The 20050-nt window shown below is 42.9% G+C and overlaps 1 protein-coding gene across 1 annotated transcript; it reads left to right on the top strand.

The window, feature by feature from the left end:
* The first annotated feature begins 240 nt into the window (after positions 1-240).
* LOC124112559 (piRNA biogenesis protein EXD1-like) lies at positions 241-11862 on the top strand. The gene is made up of 7 exons (XM_046472711.2): positions 241-325; positions 3801-3945; positions 4607-4734; positions 6692-6772; positions 7422-7535; positions 8847-8965; positions 9445-11862. The coding sequence occupies exons 2-7, from the start codon at positions 3828-3830 to the stop codon at positions 9617-9619; spliced, it is 735 nt and encodes a 244-aa protein (XP_046328667.2). The 5' UTR covers positions 241-325; positions 3801-3827; the 3' UTR covers positions 9620-11862.
* The last annotated feature ends 8188 nt before the right edge of the window (positions 11863-20050 follow it).

Raw genomic sequence — 20050 nt, 5'->3', positions numbered from 1 at the left:
ACATATCCTATTTATTGATAATTTTTTTGCAAAATAGCAACCCGTTACGAATTTTGATAGGCGATATTTGGAAAAAATAAACGAAATATAAATCAGGAAAAGCGTATAAGCCTATCGTTAAATTACAGCAACAAAACAGCAGTAAGAAATCTCATAACCGTTATAACAATAGCCCCCACAGTAATGGACACCCGAGAAACAAGACTGTACACGCACCCGGGTCGGTGACGGTGATTATCTCCCTTCTTTAACCTCTCCTGTCAATGAGGCAATAAACATCGATACCATAACGACCAGCGACGCTTGAGAAGAATCTTCAACACCTGTAAGTAAACAGCCTGTCCATAATAGCTACCATTAACTGTATAAAGAGCCCGCTGTGCTATGAATCAATTGTAGGAGACGACATTATAGCAGATATACCCACCATACACCCTCACTACCGACTATACGATATGTCGAGGTATTAGGTGACACGACAGGTGTTAATGCATTACCAATGATCTCCGAAGTCTGACCTGTAGCGTACAACATTTATTATTGATGTCTGTGCATCGAGTATTGATTTACATATCTATAAGTATATATATCGGGAGAATACGATCTGTATGTGGTCGCACCCCGCTGTCCAGTTAGGTAGCTTAGCTTATAAATAGTCAATAATGACCACCACATGCGGTAATCTTGCTCATGTAATATTTATGTACTGGGTTTGTTTACACTCTTCACTGGTCGATATTGGCAAAATGGTCGACATAGTGGCTGCAACCTCGGACAAGGCGTTAATCAAAGTCCTCATGGTAAATTTATACACCACAAAGTCTACATGTCACTCTGACATACAAATAGTAGACCGCCTCCGTGGTCTATTGGTAGAGTGTCCGCCCGGAGAGCGGGAGGTCCGGGGTTCGATCCCCAGCCGCGTCATACCAAAATACGTTAAAAGATGGTACTTGTTGTTACCCTGTCTGGCGCTCGGCATTAAGGGGCAAAAACAAGGACTGGTCGGCTCGGAGTCAGTATACTGTGTCTGAGTGGGGTATTCATGTTAAACTGCGGCATGGTATCTAAGTGTGCTAGCACTATAAATCGGCATCAGTCCGGACTAGTACAAGCAGCCACACACACACACACACATACACGTGCATGCACGTCGCTATATAAGTGCAATAATCTTGGACGCGACGTTAAACTCCATTTCACCTCAGCCCACCTCACAGGAAATAGTACTTTAGTCTGGTTGATTGTTTGAAGTGTGTTTAATTATATTAAAAGTTTTATAATTATAAAATAAAATTATTTTTGCTTATATTTAGATAATTTTCTCCCTGATAGTAGAGGGAGAGACGTCTTAATCTGCAATGATAGTTTTCGAAAAGATACTATTTTTGTATTTCTTGGTTGGTATGTAGTTACCAGTGGAGTATGAACGCTAACTTATTATTGATTTTAGACTTTGATTTTATTACAGTCACTAAGCCCCAACAAAGAGTTGGCCAGACATTGCTAGGCAAGGTGGGAGATTAAGAAGCTAAATATAGCAGTCTGTTGGGCGCAAATAGGCCAGCCTGTTGTCTCTTTTTCCATGTACTATAGTCTTTTCTGATACGAAAAGCGCTGCTCGCAATATTTTAAGTTCTTTTCTCCAAAAACGATTAAAGATCTTTCTAAAACGTTCTTACCACTTTTGTGTAATCATCAATTATAACTATAATGTACAGGTGAAAATATAGATACTTTCTGCTAGCCTCATTTATTTTCAAGAACAAAGGTGGAGTAATATGAGCCTGCCTCGTTATCTTTCATGTGTACTTGTGTTGCGTTTGGTCGATGCTAGGTTACACTACGCGCCTGAGAAGGTGTTATTTATCATAGCCTATCACTCTTATAACGATCCTCTAAAGGCAGGTTTTCTGTACTAGAGAACATTAGATGTCGCACGTTACCCAAGTGTGCATGTAAACAATCTAAAAATCGTATAGACGACCCTCATTAGTCCACACCTTCCGGGCGATAACTACTGGGAGTGTCTGCTTATGTAAGGGTGTAGGTGGGGTGAAATGGGGTTCAACGTAACGTTCAAGCTTTAATGCTCTTACATAGCGACGTGTGTGTGTGTGAGTGGCTGTGGCTGTGTGTGGCTTAGTCTGTCATACAGACACTGGAACCAATGTATTCAACACAGCTCATGCAGGTCTATAATATTTGACAAGTCTAGATGACTGCAGTTTCAAGACAATGCCTCTTGGCTCCCTTTTATTATATTTTTAAAGATACTTTAATAACTAGCTAAACGTGTGTGTGTGTGTGTGTGTGTGTGTGCGTGTGTGCGTACGTGCGTGCGTGCGTGTGTGTGTGTGTTGAACATGGATACCGCATTCAGACACAGTGTACTGACTCCGAGCCGACCAGTCGTTGTTTTATCCCCTTAATGCTGAGCGTCAGGCAGGGTAGCAACAACTACAATCTTTTAACGCATTTTGGTAAAACGCGGCCGGGGATCGAACCATAGATTTATCGGGACGATTTCACCTGGAACACTACTGTCCGTATTAACGGGATTTCACTGTACATAGAGCGTATTGTTTCTGTATATTTTCATGTGATAATGTTTTATTTATTTATTTATTTATTTATTTGTTTGTTTGTTTGTTTGTTTGTTGGTTTGTTGGTTGGTTGTTGTTGTTGTTGTTGTTGTTGTTATTATTATTATTATTATTATTATCTCAGCTGCCTTTGATGGGCTAGAAAGGTTAACAGATTAACATTCATATCACCATCTCATCACCCTATTGAAATACAGAAATGGATTATCTTATTATATGTTTTGTACTTCCTTGTCAATTGCTTCAAATCACCATGTCAGTATACTCGTCTGCCTGATAGGAGAGGAAAACCTGAAGTTATGCAGGTGTTAGCCGTTCGCCAGCACAGGTAATACGCCAACAAACATAATCTGGGTGAATCTAGGATTCGAACTCAAAGGCATAAGTTCCTGGTACGCATAAGGGAAGCAACTCTGCACAGCAATCACAAGTTATAACCCAGCATGGTTTTGTGTATCGGCGGTGTATCATAGACCTTCAATGTCAAAATGAGAACAACATCGCATGGAGATATGTACCAAAGTTTGATGGAGGTTAGGGGTATATGAAAATAGAGAATGGGTGTTCTTCCGGGTGTATGGCGGGCGCCAGCAGGAATAAACACATTCGTGTGGGATCTCTACTTACGAGGGGTACTTTAATAAAATGTATGTAACATTCATGATAAGATATCATTTGGGGGAATAACTTACGAGCAACGAGGAATTACGGATAACGGATTCCGAGCCTTGGCGAGGATGTTTCAACATTAATTCACCATGGACAGATAATATGTAATTCTGCGAGTAGGCTTGACTTCACATCACCCATAATCCTTTCTTTTGAGAAAATATAGAAAAATGTAGGTTTCCTGATATCAGGTTTAGACAGCTGAATTGTTCGAATGTTGAAACGACGTCACATACAATCGTGATATGAAAAATGGATGACGTCATGTTCACGTCACGTTGCTATGGGCATATTCGCAAACAATGAGAAAATGGAACAATTGTTATTTTTCTCAGCAATTACTGAAAAAGTTGTCAACTACATCCCCGTGAGCATGGTTCATGTGGTATACTGACATATGCTGAACATGATACTTATGGTGTTGGAGCTGGAATTCATCACAAATAACACAGCGGCGTTTTTTCACCTTCCCTTTCATCGAAGTCTCTCCCTGATATTTTGACACTGTCTTGTCACCTCCCCCAGGACGTGCTGTGACGCCCTGACGCCAAGATGCCGCGGATCCACCTTGTGTCATCTGCGCAGGCGTCCGAGAAGGCAGTGCACGACATCCTCGTCTCATCCCCCGTGGTCGGCGTCAGCTGCAAGGGGGCTAACGCTGGGGGTAAAGGTAACTGCGGGACCTATATATAGTCACGTCCATTTTCATCAGAATGACTGACATAAACGTAATAATAATATTCTTTGTATTTAACAAATTCCGATGAACCTTTTTACAGTAATTTAAACTTGCATAAACTCGAACTTTGAAGGGAGTTTGGATTTTGTACGGTTAACTTCGATACAACATACTTTCTGTTTTGACCAAGTTCGTTTTATCAGGTCTTTATTTTTTATTTACTATGTTTACTGTATACATTAGGCAGGGCGTATTCGCTTTAATTAATGAGATTCTTCGTGGGCACGGAATAATCGTACGATCGTGGGTTCGAATCCAGCTTCGCCCCGATTATGTTTCTAGTTTTGTCAGCACTATACCCGTGCACTAGGGTTTCAAAGTGGTAAACGTTTATGACCTGTTTCACTTCTGGCTTTCCTTCTACATCTACAGCTGACAGGCTGTGATATAACTGAAATACTGTTCAAAGCGGCGTTAAACCAAACTCACTCACTCACTCTATTTTTGCACATGAACTTTCTTCAAATTTTCAAGTATAGTATTTGAAACGTTTCAGTTTATATATAGCGTTCATTTGAACAAATATTAATTGAATCACGCAATCTATTTGTACCATTTCTTCTCAAATATGTGATATCATTTTCTTTCATAGGTACCATTTATCTGGTTGCCGTGGCAACGCTGCAGGGTGACGTGTACGCCTTCGACGTGAGACGAGACAAGAACATTATCCTGGACGGGGGCCTGGTCAGACTGTTCCAGAGTACTGACGTCATCAAGGTGATGACAACACAGCCTGACATCATCCGGCGAACCACTCAACCACTTGTTGCCACAACATTAGTCTTCTTACCTCTGTGTGTGGGAGGGAGGGGGCAGGGGGGGGGGGGGGGGGGAAGCTATTCGCTGTGCAGAGTTGCGTCCTTTGAGCACGCCGGAAACCTATCATGATGGGGATCGAATCCTGGTTCGCCCGAATTATGTTTCTAGGTTTGTCAGCACCATACCCGTGCTTGTGGGTTTCACCTAAGTTGAAAACGTCTGGGACCTGCATCACGTCGGGCTTTCCTCCCACATTAAGCTGACACGCCGTGATATAACTGGAATACTGTTTAAAGCGACGTTAAATACCACTCACTCACTCACTCACTCTTATCTGTGGCTAGTAAACACTCAATCTCAATGAAATAAGTTCCGTCAGAAAGACATCAGTTCAGTCTCAGTGGAAATAGTGTAATCTACAGATAAATTAGTGCAGAATGTGTTCAATTCCAAAGACAACAGTTCAATTTCCCACAATTAGTTCAGTTTCAAATAAAAAAGTTCAATCTCGAACACGTACTTCAATCCCATATTAACAATATAGCATAATATCACAGAAATTGGGTAAGTTCCAAAGAAATCAGTTCAAACTGAAACAAAACGCCAATGCAAGATTAATAATTAATAAGTCTTGATTATCCGCCAAAACAGATTGCATGATGCGCAAGGGCAAAATAGTTGGAACATTATGTGAATGGACCACTGAAAATCAGTGATGACACCATGTGTTTGCGAAAAGAAATTAGTTTACTTTCACAGAAAGATAAACCCCTGATGTTATTTCAGCACTACTCTTCGGTCACGAGTGTACATAGTGACGACTTGTCACAGCCCAAATCCTATACCAGTCACTTTTAAATAACACCAATCACCCAAATCCTATATCACTCACTTTTAAATAACACCAATCACCCAAATCCTATACCACTCACTTTCAAAGAACACGAATCACCCAAATCCTATACCAGTCATTTTAAATAACACTAATCACCCAAATCCTATACCACTCACTTTCAAAGAACACCAATCACCCAAATCCTATGCCATTCACTTTTAAATAACACCAATCACCCAAATCCAATAACAAATAGATTGTTGTGATGAGACGGTCGCAGTATTGAAGTTTCAGATTTCAAACAGTTGAATTTATAAGACTGACGGTAGGGACTAAACCGACAAAATATTCCAGATCTGGAAACCGAATCCCTTAGCATCCTACACTTAAGAAATCTTGATTCCTTCTCAGCGTATATGGTGTTCCATGCAATGGCTGTTGCATCTTCCCGATGCAAGGGCGTTAACTGACTATCAAAGTCCAGTTGTCACCCTTGCCGAACTAGGCTGGAATTTCCAGGCTCTATCGTAGCGCCACCGGTGGCTATTACGAGTTATGTCCTTTCTATGTCCCTCCCATTGACAAATAACATTCCACCTCTTCTGTCACTTGCAATTGTTTCAAACAAAATGGCGTCGTCCAGTCAAGACCATCTGATCGAAAGTCAAGATCTATATTGTAATAAAACGGGCTTTACCTCGCGAAGTGCATCAACTCACGCACCTTGATTAAAAACATGAAAAGATGCGCAAAGTATCTGTCGACGCCCAGTTGGCGGTACACATGCTTTGCAAATCCTTCAGTCGACAGAAATCTGCACGTTGAAATCCATGTTGTTCACGAACCAGATGTCGAGCTCGTTACGCGATTTTGATTGGACTACGCAGAGACTCGTTAGTCCAGCCAACGTGTAACTCCAGAATTCCATCCTAGATCGGCAAGGATGGAAACTGGACTTTTATGGCCAGTAGACCCCTCTTGCCCCGGGAAGATGTGGCTGTTGTCACCACATGTCGCTGTCGTTTTCGTCATTGCTAATGTTGATCAACTTCAGCCAGAAGTATGTACCGTGTTCCTCAGGTTATACACGACTGTGCTGCCGACGCCGCGGCCCTCCATCGTGGATTCGGTGTGACTCTGAGCAACGTCTTCGACACGCAGGTACGTCCACACAGCTGACCAAACCCTACACATACAGAAAAACAGTATTACTGAGGGTTAATCAATCACATTAAAATCAGATCTTAGTGATCGCTACTGCTAAACAAAGATCTGAGGACATCCCATTACGGGTCACGTCAGACCGACCTTTCGCGAACTTTGACCGACCAATGGAATGACTGACAAGAAGTCGACATTAGCCAATCAGAATCCAGCTTTCTCGTGCTTTACGGCACTAATTTCAAATTGGCGACTACGCTTCGAAATATATTTTGACAAATAGTCGATTAAAAAGTTGAAACCTGAACAAAAGAGCATTCTGGAATGGCTAATAGATGGTCTAGATTTTATGGATTCAGTCGTTTAGCCTGTAACTATCGCCCGGAATACCCCATGTTAAGGTTTTCGACGTTGCATGAAATGAAATCACATTCCGACTGTCACTTTCATGATCTAGTAAGCGACGCTCTGATTGATCAGATGAAAGGTCGTTCTGACGTGACCCCTAATGGGATGTCCTCAGATCTTTGTTTTGCGGTAGCGAGTACTAAGATCTGATTTTAATGAGTTGAGGGTTAATGACCCTACGCACGAGTGTACAAAAACAAGTGTATCCTAACCAGTTACCCGTATCCGTTTCTCTCGCTAGGTGGCGCAACGAGTTCAAATGGAGGAGCATGGACTCCCGCCTAGGATGATCAACAAAAGCTCCTTATTTGCTAAATATGACATCGTCGGATATACACCCTCGCCATCACTTGAGGTATGTGTGTAGTAATGCATGTTTTTTAGAATGAACGAACGTTTGATGTATGATATACAACTGTGTCTTGTGGATAAAAAGAAACCTGCATATCGTGGTATATATGTGCACAGACTACCGTGGGGTTTACAAATTGATACACGTTTTACCTTCGGAGCGTTAGTTGTTTAGCGCCACTCTAAACAATATTCCAGCTGTGAAAAACAAACAGCTTGGCAAAACAAACCAGTGGTTGATATCATGAGCAACGCCAGATGCCGTCGGGGTACGATGACACCTGCGATAAAAAAATGTCTCCTAGCCTGGCTGGCCGATCTAGTTTAGACGCAGGGGACGTATTCAAACCAGATGAAAAGTGAGTGAGTATAGTTTTACGCCGCTTTTAACGATATTCCTGCAATATCACGGCGGGGGACACCAGAAATGGGCTTCACACATTGTACCCATGCCGGGAATCGAACCCAGGTCTTTGGCGTGACGAGCGAACGCTTTAACCATTAGGCTACCCGACCGCCCCTGGGTGAAGCGTGGTTTATTTCACGATAAAACCTTGTTATAGCATGACGTCATTTCTGGAGATTCGAACATGCGCTCGCAACTTGATGACGTAAATTGGACGATGTTATTTTTAAGAGGGAAATGTCTATAGCTAGTGAGTTGCTCCCCATAGATGTAGCTGGACAGCGCAGATGAACGAAATGGCCGATCGATCGCACCCAAAAGTGGGAGAGATATGACAATCGGTTTTGGGAGAAAAAGATACGGATAATCGACGTGAAAGTTGTGAGAATATGCGGGAAAGACCACATTTAACCCCCTGTTCATAAATTGGATGTGTCCGACATTGCCCCTCATGGTTTATTCTCCCTGTTTTAGGGGGCACGGGTGGCCCAGTCGTCTAAGGCGCCGCGATTCGCTGTGCGGAATTGCGTCCCCTGGACACGCCAGAAACCTATGATTGTGGGTTCGAATCCCGGTTCACCCCGATTATGTTTCTAGGTTTGTCAGCACCATACCCGTGCTCGTGGGTTTCACCGAAGTGGTAAACGTCTAAGACCTGCATCATTTCGGGCTTTCCTCCCACATTAAGCTGACACGCCGTGATATGACTGGAATAATGTTAAAAGCGGCGTTAAACCCAACTCACTCACTCACTCACTCACTCACTCCCTGTTTTATTGTACGATAAACAGCTCCCACTCGTCGTTTATTTCTCAAATCGTCGTTATCATATTCACTTGTTGTTTGCACCACCGTTACCTACCACTGACAGTGTGACAATACAACGGCTGTCTCATCATCTGTCTACAGCGTCTACTACGAGAGGACCAGCACGTCTGGGCGCGACGACCACTCAACAAGGACATGCTCAACACCGCCGCGGCCGACGTCGTCCCCCTCGTCACCGTCCTGTACGACAGACTCAAGAGGTACGTTATCAGAAATATCCCGAGAAACATTGTGACAGCTATAGTTCGATATAAATGCAAATACCTTAATTCCAATATTACCCATGAAGAGCCGGGGTAGAATAGGTCTTCAGCAACCAATGCTTGCCTTAAATGGCGACTATGCTTGTCGTAAGAGGCGACTAACGGGATGGGGTGGTCAGGTTCGCTGACTTGGTTGATGCATGTCATAGTTTCCCAATTGCGTGGATCCATGTTCATGATGTCAATCACTGGATTGTCTGGTCCAGACTCGACTATTTACAGACCGCTGTCACATAGTTGGAATATGCTGATTGAGGCGTTAAACATCAACAAACGAACAAACAAATCACTCCGATATGGTGAGTTGTTTAGTCCCTTTTATTATTTTTTATCTCAGGCTCACATTGCCGATGCCACGTTCATTAATTACTCACTCAGCCTTTTTAAAACTTTATTTATGCCTATTTTTTTTCAAGCGTTCTGAATCCGGAGACTGCTGATTGGTTCGAGTATCTCTGCAAAAAACATCGCCGCAGTCAGCTTGGAGGCAAGAAGAAGACAGCAATAAAGGGAGATAATCAACCCCGGCGATCAGTCAATGAGGCATTCGAAATGAGTGTTGTCAAAGTTAGAGAACCCAAAGAAGACTAGTCCTATCAAACAACAGTGAAACCTCGTTTGTCCGGACAATGTCTATAACGTCTTCATATACACATGGATATCACTCTCCAAAACCGTTTCATTAATCCGGACATTTGTTCATTCAGGCGGTTTCAGTGCGTAAATACTGTCCGGATAAATGGGGTTTTACTGTACGTAGATTGTTTTGCTTTTAAATGCTATAAATGTGTTAGATAAGCCAAGTTATAAGCAAGGCCGACACGTGTATATACGCGTTTCGTTAGTAATGACCTGATCTCTGCTTCAATGTTTATACATCATATTTCTCACTCGCATCATTGTTTAAGTTTAGTCGGTATTCCGATTTCTTTGCGCTTGCGACACTGAAACGATGTAAAGCTGGAGCCAAGTTTTGCCGTTGTGGTCTCTTCGTGATTTATTTACAGGCCTTGTTATCTGTAGGGCGCCAGGCAACAAACATACTTTATATGCAGATTGTGTGAGTGGCAGGTATTACCGGTAGGGCAGGACATCCTTACCCTTTTCGCGAACACCTGGTGTCATCACTGATTTTCAGCTCTCCATTCATATAATTTTCACCCCAATTTTACCTTTCACGCCAAATTGATTCTATTTGGTCGGATGTTGGAAACTGGTTGTTCTCTGGCGGTAACGTTTCATATTGAATATTAGAGAGTTATGAGAGTTATGATGATGCTTATTACTACTACGGGCGCTCGGGTAGCCCAGCGTTTAAATCGTTCGCTCGTCACGCCGAAGACCCAGGTTCGATTCCCGACATGGGTACAATGTGTGAAGCCCATTTCTGGTGTTCCCCGCCGTGACAGTGCTGGAATATTGCTAAAAGCGGCGTAAAACTATACTCACTCACTCACTCACTTATTACCACTACATATTGTTTAGTGTTGCCTTAATCAGAAGTCATGTTGACAGATGTATGTTTGTATCTGTGATATATGGTTACACTACAGCAATATCATTGAGAAATGCCGCAAAGGGGGGTGAAGAGAAATGTACTAATATATTATGTATGTAATCGCCGTACACTACCATTGTACAAGAGAAATGACCTTTTACCTACATTCTTAAATGTTTTCCACAAGACATTTTCACAGATTGGTTCATAGATTAACGTGCTCCAGAGAACAAAAGGAGATTTTCTTTCAAGCACAGGGGACACAAAACTTGGTATTTGTCAGATTTCGGCAGTTGACAGTATTTAGTATCAATATTTTGATATGTATTGGTATTTGGTGTTTGGTATTTGTCGATCTATGTTCTAAGGTGACGGTCATACAGTTTGGTGACGTCTTAGTGTCTGTACCATATTATCTATGCTACGACATATGGTACTGTGTAAATACCTGGCCTTTATTGTACGTGTTTGTCTCATCCTGGTGCTGACGTTTCTTCTATTGTTGTCAACTTCCAGATATCCTGAAGCAATTGTGTCTTTCATGTTTCGCCCTTCAAGTATTTCTGACGAAAGGGATTCCAGTGGTGGTATGAGGGCATTCATTTGTCACTACCATCATACACCCAGAGTTAAATAATGTGAGTGATCGGTCTGTATTCATGGAACAAAAGGTTTAGGTGAAATGGAAATGAATTTCCTCAAAAGACTATCTTCCTCAGGAACGCGTTCTTGTTTGTAGGCGTGTGTCTGTGTGGACGAGGTTGGTGTGCTGGTGATGTGGATGTTATGAGGTCGTCCATGCGACGTCTCGGATTATTTTAAGAAAGACATTTCACAGACATTTGCACCTGCTCAAGAGAACAAAAGGGGGGTTTCTTTCAAGAAAATGGGAGACTATCAAATCTTGGTATTTGTCAGAATTCGGTATTTGTCAGTATTTGGTATTAATATTTGGATATTTATTAGTAGATGGTATTTAGTATCTTGAACGGGTGGTTGTGGTTAGATCTGATGGTCTTTAACCACCAACTGTTGAAAGCAGAAAGACGTCTTAGTCTGATCTCACTTGGGTATTAGGATTGTCTCCCCTCTTTTAGTTGTAGGACTGTTGATAAGCCATTAAGTAATAATCCACAACTCATCGACTTCCTGCTGCATGCTTATACAGAGATGTCGACTATAGACGAAAACACGTTTACAAGTTGTGTAATTCAATGATGTGTATTGTTGTCATCATGATGTTACAGCACTGTTACCGAACAGTATTAAACCTGCCTTTACAATTTTCCATGACTTTGAAGGAATGACATAAATGTATTGGATTAATTAAAAGTAGCTGTTTGTTGATCAATGTTTGAGTTTTACTATTTTGTTGATGTGGATATTACCCCGTTTCCGCCATTACGACTTGTTTTGACAGACAGGCGGTACCCAATGTGGAAAGACACCGCAATGTTAGGGTGACACAGGCAGCCGGTGCCCCATGTGGAAAGACACCGCAATGTTAGGGTGACACAGACTGTCGGTACCCCATGTGGAAAGACACCGACGTGTTAGGGTGACACAGACTGTCGATACCCCATGTGGAAAGACACCGCAATGTTAGGGTGACACAGGCAGCCGGTGCCCCATGTGGAAAGACACCGCAATGTTAGGGTGACACAGACTGTCGGTACCCCATGTGGAAAGACACCGCAATGTTAGGGTGACACAGGCAGCCGGTGCCCCATGTGGAAAGACACCGCAATGTTAGAGTGACACAGACTGTCGGTACCCCATGTGGAAAGACACCGAAGTGTTAGGGTGACACAGACTGTCGGTACCCCACGTGGAAAGACACCGCAATGTTCGGGTGACACAGACTGTCGGTACCCCATGTGGAAAGACACCGCAATGTTAGGGTGACACAGGCAGCCGGTGCCCCATGTGGAAAGACACCGCAATGTTAGAGTGACACAGACTGTCGGTACCCCATGTGGAAAGACACCGAAGTGTTAGGGTGACACAGACTGTCGGTACCCCACGTGGAAAGACACCGCAATGTTCGGGTGACACAGACTGTCGGTACCCCATGTGGAAAGACACCGCAATGTTAGGGTGACACAGGCAGCCGGTGCCCCATGTGGAAAGACACCGCAATGTTAGAGTGACACAGACTGTCGGTACCCCATGTGGAAAGACACCGAAGTGTTAGGGTGACACAGACTGTCGGTACCCCACGTGGAAAGACACCGCAATGTTACGGTGACACAGGCAGGCAGTACCCCATGTGGAAAGACACCGCAATGTTCGGGTGACACAGACAGGCAGTACCCCATGTGGAAAGACACCGCAATGTTAGGATGGCACAGACAGGCAGTACCCCATGTGGAAAGACACCGCAATGTTTGGGTGACAACAGACAGGCAGTACCCCATGTGGAAAGACACCGCAATGTTAGGGTGACACAGACTATCGGTACCCCATGTGGAAAGACACCGCAATGTTCGGGTGACACAGGCAGGCAGTACCCCATGTAGAAAAACACCGCAATGTTAGGATGACACAGACAGGCAGTACCCCATGTGGAAAGACACCGCAATGTTACGGTGACACAGGCAGGCAGTACCCCATGTGGAAAGACACCGACGTGTTAGGATGACACAGACAGGCAGTACTCCACGTGGAAAGACACCGCAATGTTCGGGTGACACAGGCAGGCAGTACCCCATGTGGAAAAACACCGCAATGTTAGGGTGACACAGACAGGCAGTACCCCATATGGAAAGACACCGCAATGTTACGGTGACACAGGCAGGCAGTACCCCATGTGGAAAGACACCGCAATGTTTGGGTGACACAGGCAGTCGGTACCCAATGTGGAAAAACACCGCAATGTTTGGGTGACACAGGCAGTCGGTACCCCATGTGGAAAGACACCGACGTGTTAGGGTGACACAGACTGTCGATACCCCATGTGGAAAGACACCGCAATGTTAGGGTGACACAGGTAGTCGGTACCCCATGTGGAAAGACACCGCAATGTTAGGGTGACACAGACAGGCAGTACCCCATGTGGAAAGACACCGAAGTGTTAGGGTGACACAGGTAGTCGGTACCCCATGTGGAAAGACACCGCAATGTTAGGGTGACACAGACAGGCAGTAACCCATGTGGAAAGACACCGAAGTGTTAGGGTGACACAGGTAGTCGGTACCCCATGTGGAAAGACACCCAAGTGTTAGGGTGACACAGGTAGTCGGTACCCCATGTCGAAAGACACCGAAGTGTTAGGGTGACACAGGTAGTCGGTACCCCATGTGGAAAGACACCGAAGTGTTAGGGTGACACAGGTAGTCGGTACCCCATGTCGAAAGACACCGCAATGTTAGGGTGACACAGACAGGCGGTAACCCATGTGGAAAGACACCGCAATGTTAGGGTGACACAGACTGTCGGTACCCCATGTGGAAAGACACGGCAATGTTCGGGTGACACAGGCAGTCGGTACCCCATGTGGAAAGACACCGCAATGTTAGGGTGACACAGGCAGGCAGTGCCCCATGTGGAAAGACACCGCAATGTTACGGTGACACAGACTGCCGGTACCCCATGTGGAAAGACACCGCAATGTTAGGGTGACACAGACTGTCAGTACCCCATGTGGAAAGACACCGCAATGTTAGGGTGACAACAGACAGGCAGTGCCCCATGTGGAAAGACACCTCAATGTTTGGGTGACACAGGCAGTCGTTACCCCATGTGGAAAGACACGGCAATGATCCCTGGTATCCAATATAGGAAGAGATCAAAATGACAGGGTGACAGAGAACCTGGTGTCCAAATAGAGGAAGAGATCGAAATGTCAGGGTGACAGAGAACCTGGTGTCCAAATGTAGGAGGAGATCGAAATGTCAGGGTGACAGAGAACCTGGTGTCCAAATGTAGGAGGAGATCATTATTTTAGTCGAATACAAGCCCCCTGCAGCTGCTGGGAAGAGGTTGGGCACGTTTCCTATAGTTTTAGAAGCGCACGTAATATACTCGTGTTACGGGGAAAACATTCACGCAAATGCATTTCTTCATCCAAGGTTTGTATTCTTCATGTTGCAAATATATTTCTCATACCTGTAAAAACATCCTTTCTGTCTTCGTCAAATTAAGATATCTGGTCACATGACGAGGACTTGGTGAGTGGCGGGGCTTGATATTTTCACGGATGAATTTGAAAAGTTTTAAAAATTAATAATGCGCTTGGTGGGATAATAACATTACTTAGAATGATAAGTACCAAAATATCATGGGGTACAGTTTTGACAGGGGGGTCAAATATTTATACAAGTATAACTTGTCCCCTGAACTTGTATTTTCATGATTCAAATAAAACCGTCTTCTATATATGCTACGGCACTGAAGTCTATTTTTTTTAATAAATCTAAATTTTCCTTACGTTTGCTTTTCGCATTATGTGTATAATATCCGTGACGTCATGCATTACAGATATTTGAAGATCCGGGGTAGAATAGGTCTTCAGCAACCCATGCTTGCTGTAAAAGGCAACTATGCTTGTCGTAAGAGGCGACTAACGGGTTCGGGCGGTCAGGCTCGATGACTTGGTTGATGCATGTCATCGTATCCCAATTGCGTGGATCGATGCTCATGATGTCAATCACTGGATTGTCTGGTCCAGACTCGATTATTTACAGACCGCCATGTTCTAACTGGACTATTGCTGAGTGTTAAACAACAAACACACATGATGTTTAACAGTGGTGTTAAGAAATAGATTAATGTTAAACGCTGATGTTCTGTGGAGCTTTAATGTTGAACAGTGCTGTTGAATAGAGATTTAATGCACTGATGCTCGGTAGGGTTTTGCTATTGCACACTGACGTTCATTTTATTTAATGGAGAATGATTTTCAGTAGGACATTGCTAATATTTATCCTCTGAAATTGTGCAGCTCTCTCTTCAGCTTTTAAATAGTTTTCTTCTTCTTCCTGTGATCGCCAGTTTAGGTGCAGCCTGCGTCACTGGATGTGACATCTCCCACGACAATAGATAATGGCAGGATGTGCTTCTCCACCCTGTGGGATATGTACGTCCGCTGACGCCAACCAGGAAGACATATACATGTAGTCGTTTTTTACAACAACGCTTCTCCACAGGCTGCGTAAAACACTGGACACTCTATTAATTAACTGGAGACCCTGCCTGACCTCGGCAATTTAATTAGTGTCGGCATTACACTGCAATACAGACTTGAGTAACGGTTTGCTTCCAGACTGCATGACATCGTTTAACTTAAGTTAACACAAGGGTTGACGTGAATTAACATGCACGGTGTTTGGCAATACCCACCCTTCTACAGTATTTCAAGTGATTATCGTTTGAACAAACGGGACTGTTGTGACACTGAATATGATGTTATACCTTACTCATGCCGTGCATATTGTTATGTGCTGGACTGTAATCGTATACTTGACTAGTACGGTGCATAGCGTTATGTTATCCACTGGTATACAATATTATACTTTACTGATACAGTACATGTTATTATGCACTGGTATATAATGTTATACTTTACTGATACAGTACATGTTGTTATGTGCTGGACTGTAATGGTATACTTGACTCGTACCGTGCACGACGTTATGTTATCCACTGGTAGAGGTTATCACGCGAGTGTGTTTGGGGATGGTAAATATCCTGCATTAGGATTAAACATTGTATTAAGCGAGCCTTGGTGAGCTAAATACATAGTGTTTATAATATAACCTCTTTATCATATAATGTCATTCTTTAATTCTGTGCATTAAAATCGCTTTCCCTCTCTCACAAACATTACCGAAACACTGCGAGTTTTCCTGGAATGCGCGCCTTAATATTTATTACGTCACAGGGAAAGTGATGTGTCAGTCGGACAGTGACAGTAGCAAATATAGTTCCAACTGAAATCTGTTTCTTATACAGTGGCGAAGCAACATATACGCAAAACAACAGCTGTTTTTAATTGCCTTTCGCGGGAATCTATCGGTCTGTCCGCTAGAGTAACTGCCCTTTGTCAAAGGGAAGCTACTCTAACCTTAGTCTATGAGACGTCACGGCCACGGTCAGACGTTGTTGACAGTCGGTCTGTCCTGTCATAACGTTAAAAAGTGTAGTCAGATGTACACACAGCGACAAAACGAAACAAGATAACAATTCAAACATATTTCGGCCAAATCAAACTATTTTGATTTGTGGAGGAGGTTTCAAGCCGCAGAGGTCTACGGGCACAGATATGGCTACTGATCCCGCTTGGCTAGGCCTCGTGCCCTCGCAAAATTGTTTCGAAATTTATATCTCCAAAGTTGCCAAAACTTATAAAATGCCTTAGCTACGTCACAGTTAGACACTGATTTTCGGTATATTAGACTGTTCTTTTGATAATGATAGCAATTATCCCTGTAGTTTATCCAGATTCCCGATGGTTAATTCTGACTCGATCGCCGAATGACGAGGGCGACGCCATGTTTGTTTATAAACAGTGAAAGTAGTCCTACTTGACCTTTGATATTTGCATCTCTATCCGCATATGACCCCAACGGATATCGTTTTTATCCGTTGGCTTTATCCTGCCGAGAAACCTACCCATTATATGATAAACGCTGTTATGCTTTACTGATGTGTATCTGTTATTTATATATATATGTTATTATGCACTGCAATTAAGGTCAAACTTTATTGATACATATATGTTATTATGCACTGGTATATAATGTCATACTTGACTTTTATGGACATGCTGTTATCCATTGGTATATAATGCCACACTTTACCTTTACTTACATGTTGTTATCCACTTGCATATAATGCCATACTTAACTTTTACGGACATGTTGTTATCCACTGGTATATAATGCCATACTTAACTTTTACGGACATGTTGTTATCCACTGGTATATAATGCCACACTTTTTCTTTTGCGGACATGTTGTTATCCACTGGTATATAATGCCATACTTTTCTTTTACGGACATGTTGTTATCCACTGGCATATAATGCCATACTTTTTCTTTTGCGGACATGTTGTTATCCACTGGCATATAATGCAATACTTTTCTTTTACGGACATGTTGTTATCCACTGGTATATAAGATCATACTTTACTTTTACGGACATATGTTGTTATCCACTGGTATATAATGCCATACTTTTCTTTTACGGACATGTTGTTATCCACTGGTATATAAGATCATACTTTACTTTTACGGACATATGTTGTTATCCACTGGTATATAATACCATACTTTTCTTTTGCGGACATGTTATCCACTGGTATATAATGCCATACTTAACTTTTACGGACATGTTGTTATCCACTGGTATATAATGTCATACTTTTTTCTTTTACGGACATGTTATCCACTGGTATATAATGTTATGCTTTACTAATACTGCGTATCGTGTTAAGGCATACTTTCTTACCTCAAAGGACCGCCTCCGTGGTCTAATGGTAGAGCGTCCGCCCGGAGAGCGGAAGGTCCGGGGTTCGATCCCCGACCGCGTCATACCAAAAGACGTTAAAAGATGGTACTTGTTGTTACCCTGTCTGGCGCTCGGTATTAAGGGGCTTAAACAAGAACTGGTCGGCTCGGAGTCAGTATACTGTGTCTGAGTGGGGTATTCATGTTAAACTGCGGCTTGGTATCTCAGTGAGCTAGCACTATAAATCGGCATCAGTCCGAAATAGTACAAGCAGCCACACACACATACACGTGCATGCACGTCGCTATATAAGTGCAATAATCTTGGACGCGACGTTAAACCCTATTTCACCTCACCTCACCTCTTACTTCAAAGGATGTAGGCCAAGATCTAAACACAATTTTTAGTTCGTGTGACTTCTTGTTTACACTGACAGCCAAGCAACAACCAGCTATAAAATAGTTCCTCAAAAGGTGACATGAGCGTAAGGATGCACATCTTGCTCTTCAGAAACATCTTACGCAACATATGTATTCAAATAATATCACCATTAAATGAGAAAGTACTGTTAAGTCAGTCACGATGACAGCGCGTCGTAAAACATTTACATCAAGTACAAGACGTCAAAATAGCCGACACGATAAACGTGACGGGAGAGATTTCGAGAGTTGCTAATGAACCAATGGCGGTTCAATTTGGCCGATCATTGAAAGGTGATTAAAGATGTGTCAAACAGACACTAAGGTAAACTCATAGATTGCTGGAGACGGTCACTTTCACTGTCACGGATCGAGTCGATACTACAATAGTTTCGATGTGCATTTCTTCGTTTTGTTCACTAGGATAGGTCGTAGCAAGGATATTCGTGAGCGATCGTGCAGTCAACTCTCTGACGTTTCTCAATGTATACTAAAACGCTGAGTTCAAGATTAAAGGGATCAGGAAGAAGGCTTCTGTACATACTCGTGCTAGGGAATTCCCAGGGGCTTCCCCAGGAATGCTGAAGTATTCCGTCAGTGTTTACGTCATTTCAAGAACACGGTCTCGTGAAAAACGTATGAACGTCATTTTCGCGGTCAGGTAACCGATCTCCCGTCCAATTTAAATGCCGTAAAACGTGTAAACTTCAAATCAAAAAATTATATTTTGTTAATCTTCAGGTAAATTGTTTGATAGGCATTACTTAGAAGTTGACGGATGACAAGATAGACACAATTGCTTGACAACGGTATAAGGATCTATACCGAAACGTCGCTTTTCACAGTATTAAAGAAGTTGTTATCCATAAAATTGTGTCTATCTTGTAATCTTCAGGTGTATCAATAATCTGATATTGTTCAATAATGGTCACATAGCCAATTCCCGTCCAATGATTTACCCACCTGGGCTAGAAATATCAGAGACTTGTGAACCTGACTCGTCTAATTGTTATTAAGATGTATGCATAAAGATTCAGGGTGACATAAAACTCTCAAAAGACAAGAGGGATGCCTTCAACCTTTCAATCGTCAACCTGCCCTTCATGTCGAGCAATATCTCTGCAGCTCTAACCCCTGGTGCCCACATTTCACAACTTTTGAGGTACAGTCGAGCTTACTCGTTTTACCCTGGCTACAACATTCAATGCCTCAGTAAAGTTTTCAAAATGTTGTCTGGTAAACATGTAAAGGGCATTCCCAAGTTCGAAGCGTCAGTGACAAAACTTATGTCGGATGCAATGCCCTCTATTGATTTGGACCACATCGTCCCAGGCGAACAGTTGACTTGCCTTTGTATGTGTTTGTGACGGGTACCACCGGTAGGGCAGGTAATCTTTTCACGAACACCTGCATCATCACTATTTGATAGTGACTCATAAGCAACTACTCATAATATAGTCGAAATCGTACAATCTACTCTGCTTTTAGCAGAGATTTTTATGATTATGGCAAGGGTTTTGAATTGTCGCTTTTATTAGACACTGTGTGCTGTGTGCGTCCTAGTTGTGATTGTCACCCCTGTCGCTATCCGTGGGAGTATATATAGCCGTCGGCCTTGACTTGGGGCTGTGCTGTACCCACCCCTACAACAAAAGA

This window comes from Haliotis rufescens, unplaced genomic scaffold, assembly GCF_023055435.1.
Source record: "Haliotis rufescens isolate VD_foot unplaced genomic scaffold, xgHalRufe1.0.p SCAF_1, whole genome shotgun sequence".
NCBI classification, from domain to species: Eukaryota; Metazoa; Mollusca; class Gastropoda; order Lepetellida; family Haliotidae; genus Haliotis; species Haliotis rufescens.
The sequence above is the reverse complement of the archived record's forward strand: the minus strand, read 5'-3'. Positions and strand labels throughout refer to the sequence as shown.

Excerpts from the sequence above, each read along its gene's own strand:
- LOC124112559 (XM_046472711.2), top strand. The coding sequence starts at position 3,828 with ATGCCGCGGATCCACCTTGTGTCATCTGCGCAGGCGTCCGAGAAGGCA. Across the intron at positions 4,735-6,691 it reads AGAGTACTGACGTCATCAAG|GTTATACACGACTGTGCTGC; the intron begins GTGATGACAACA and ends CGTGTTCCTCAG. Across the intron at positions 7,536-8,846 it reads CACCCTCGCCATCACTTGAG|CGTCTACTACGAGAGGACCA; the intron begins GTATGTGTGTAG and ends ATCTGTCTACAG.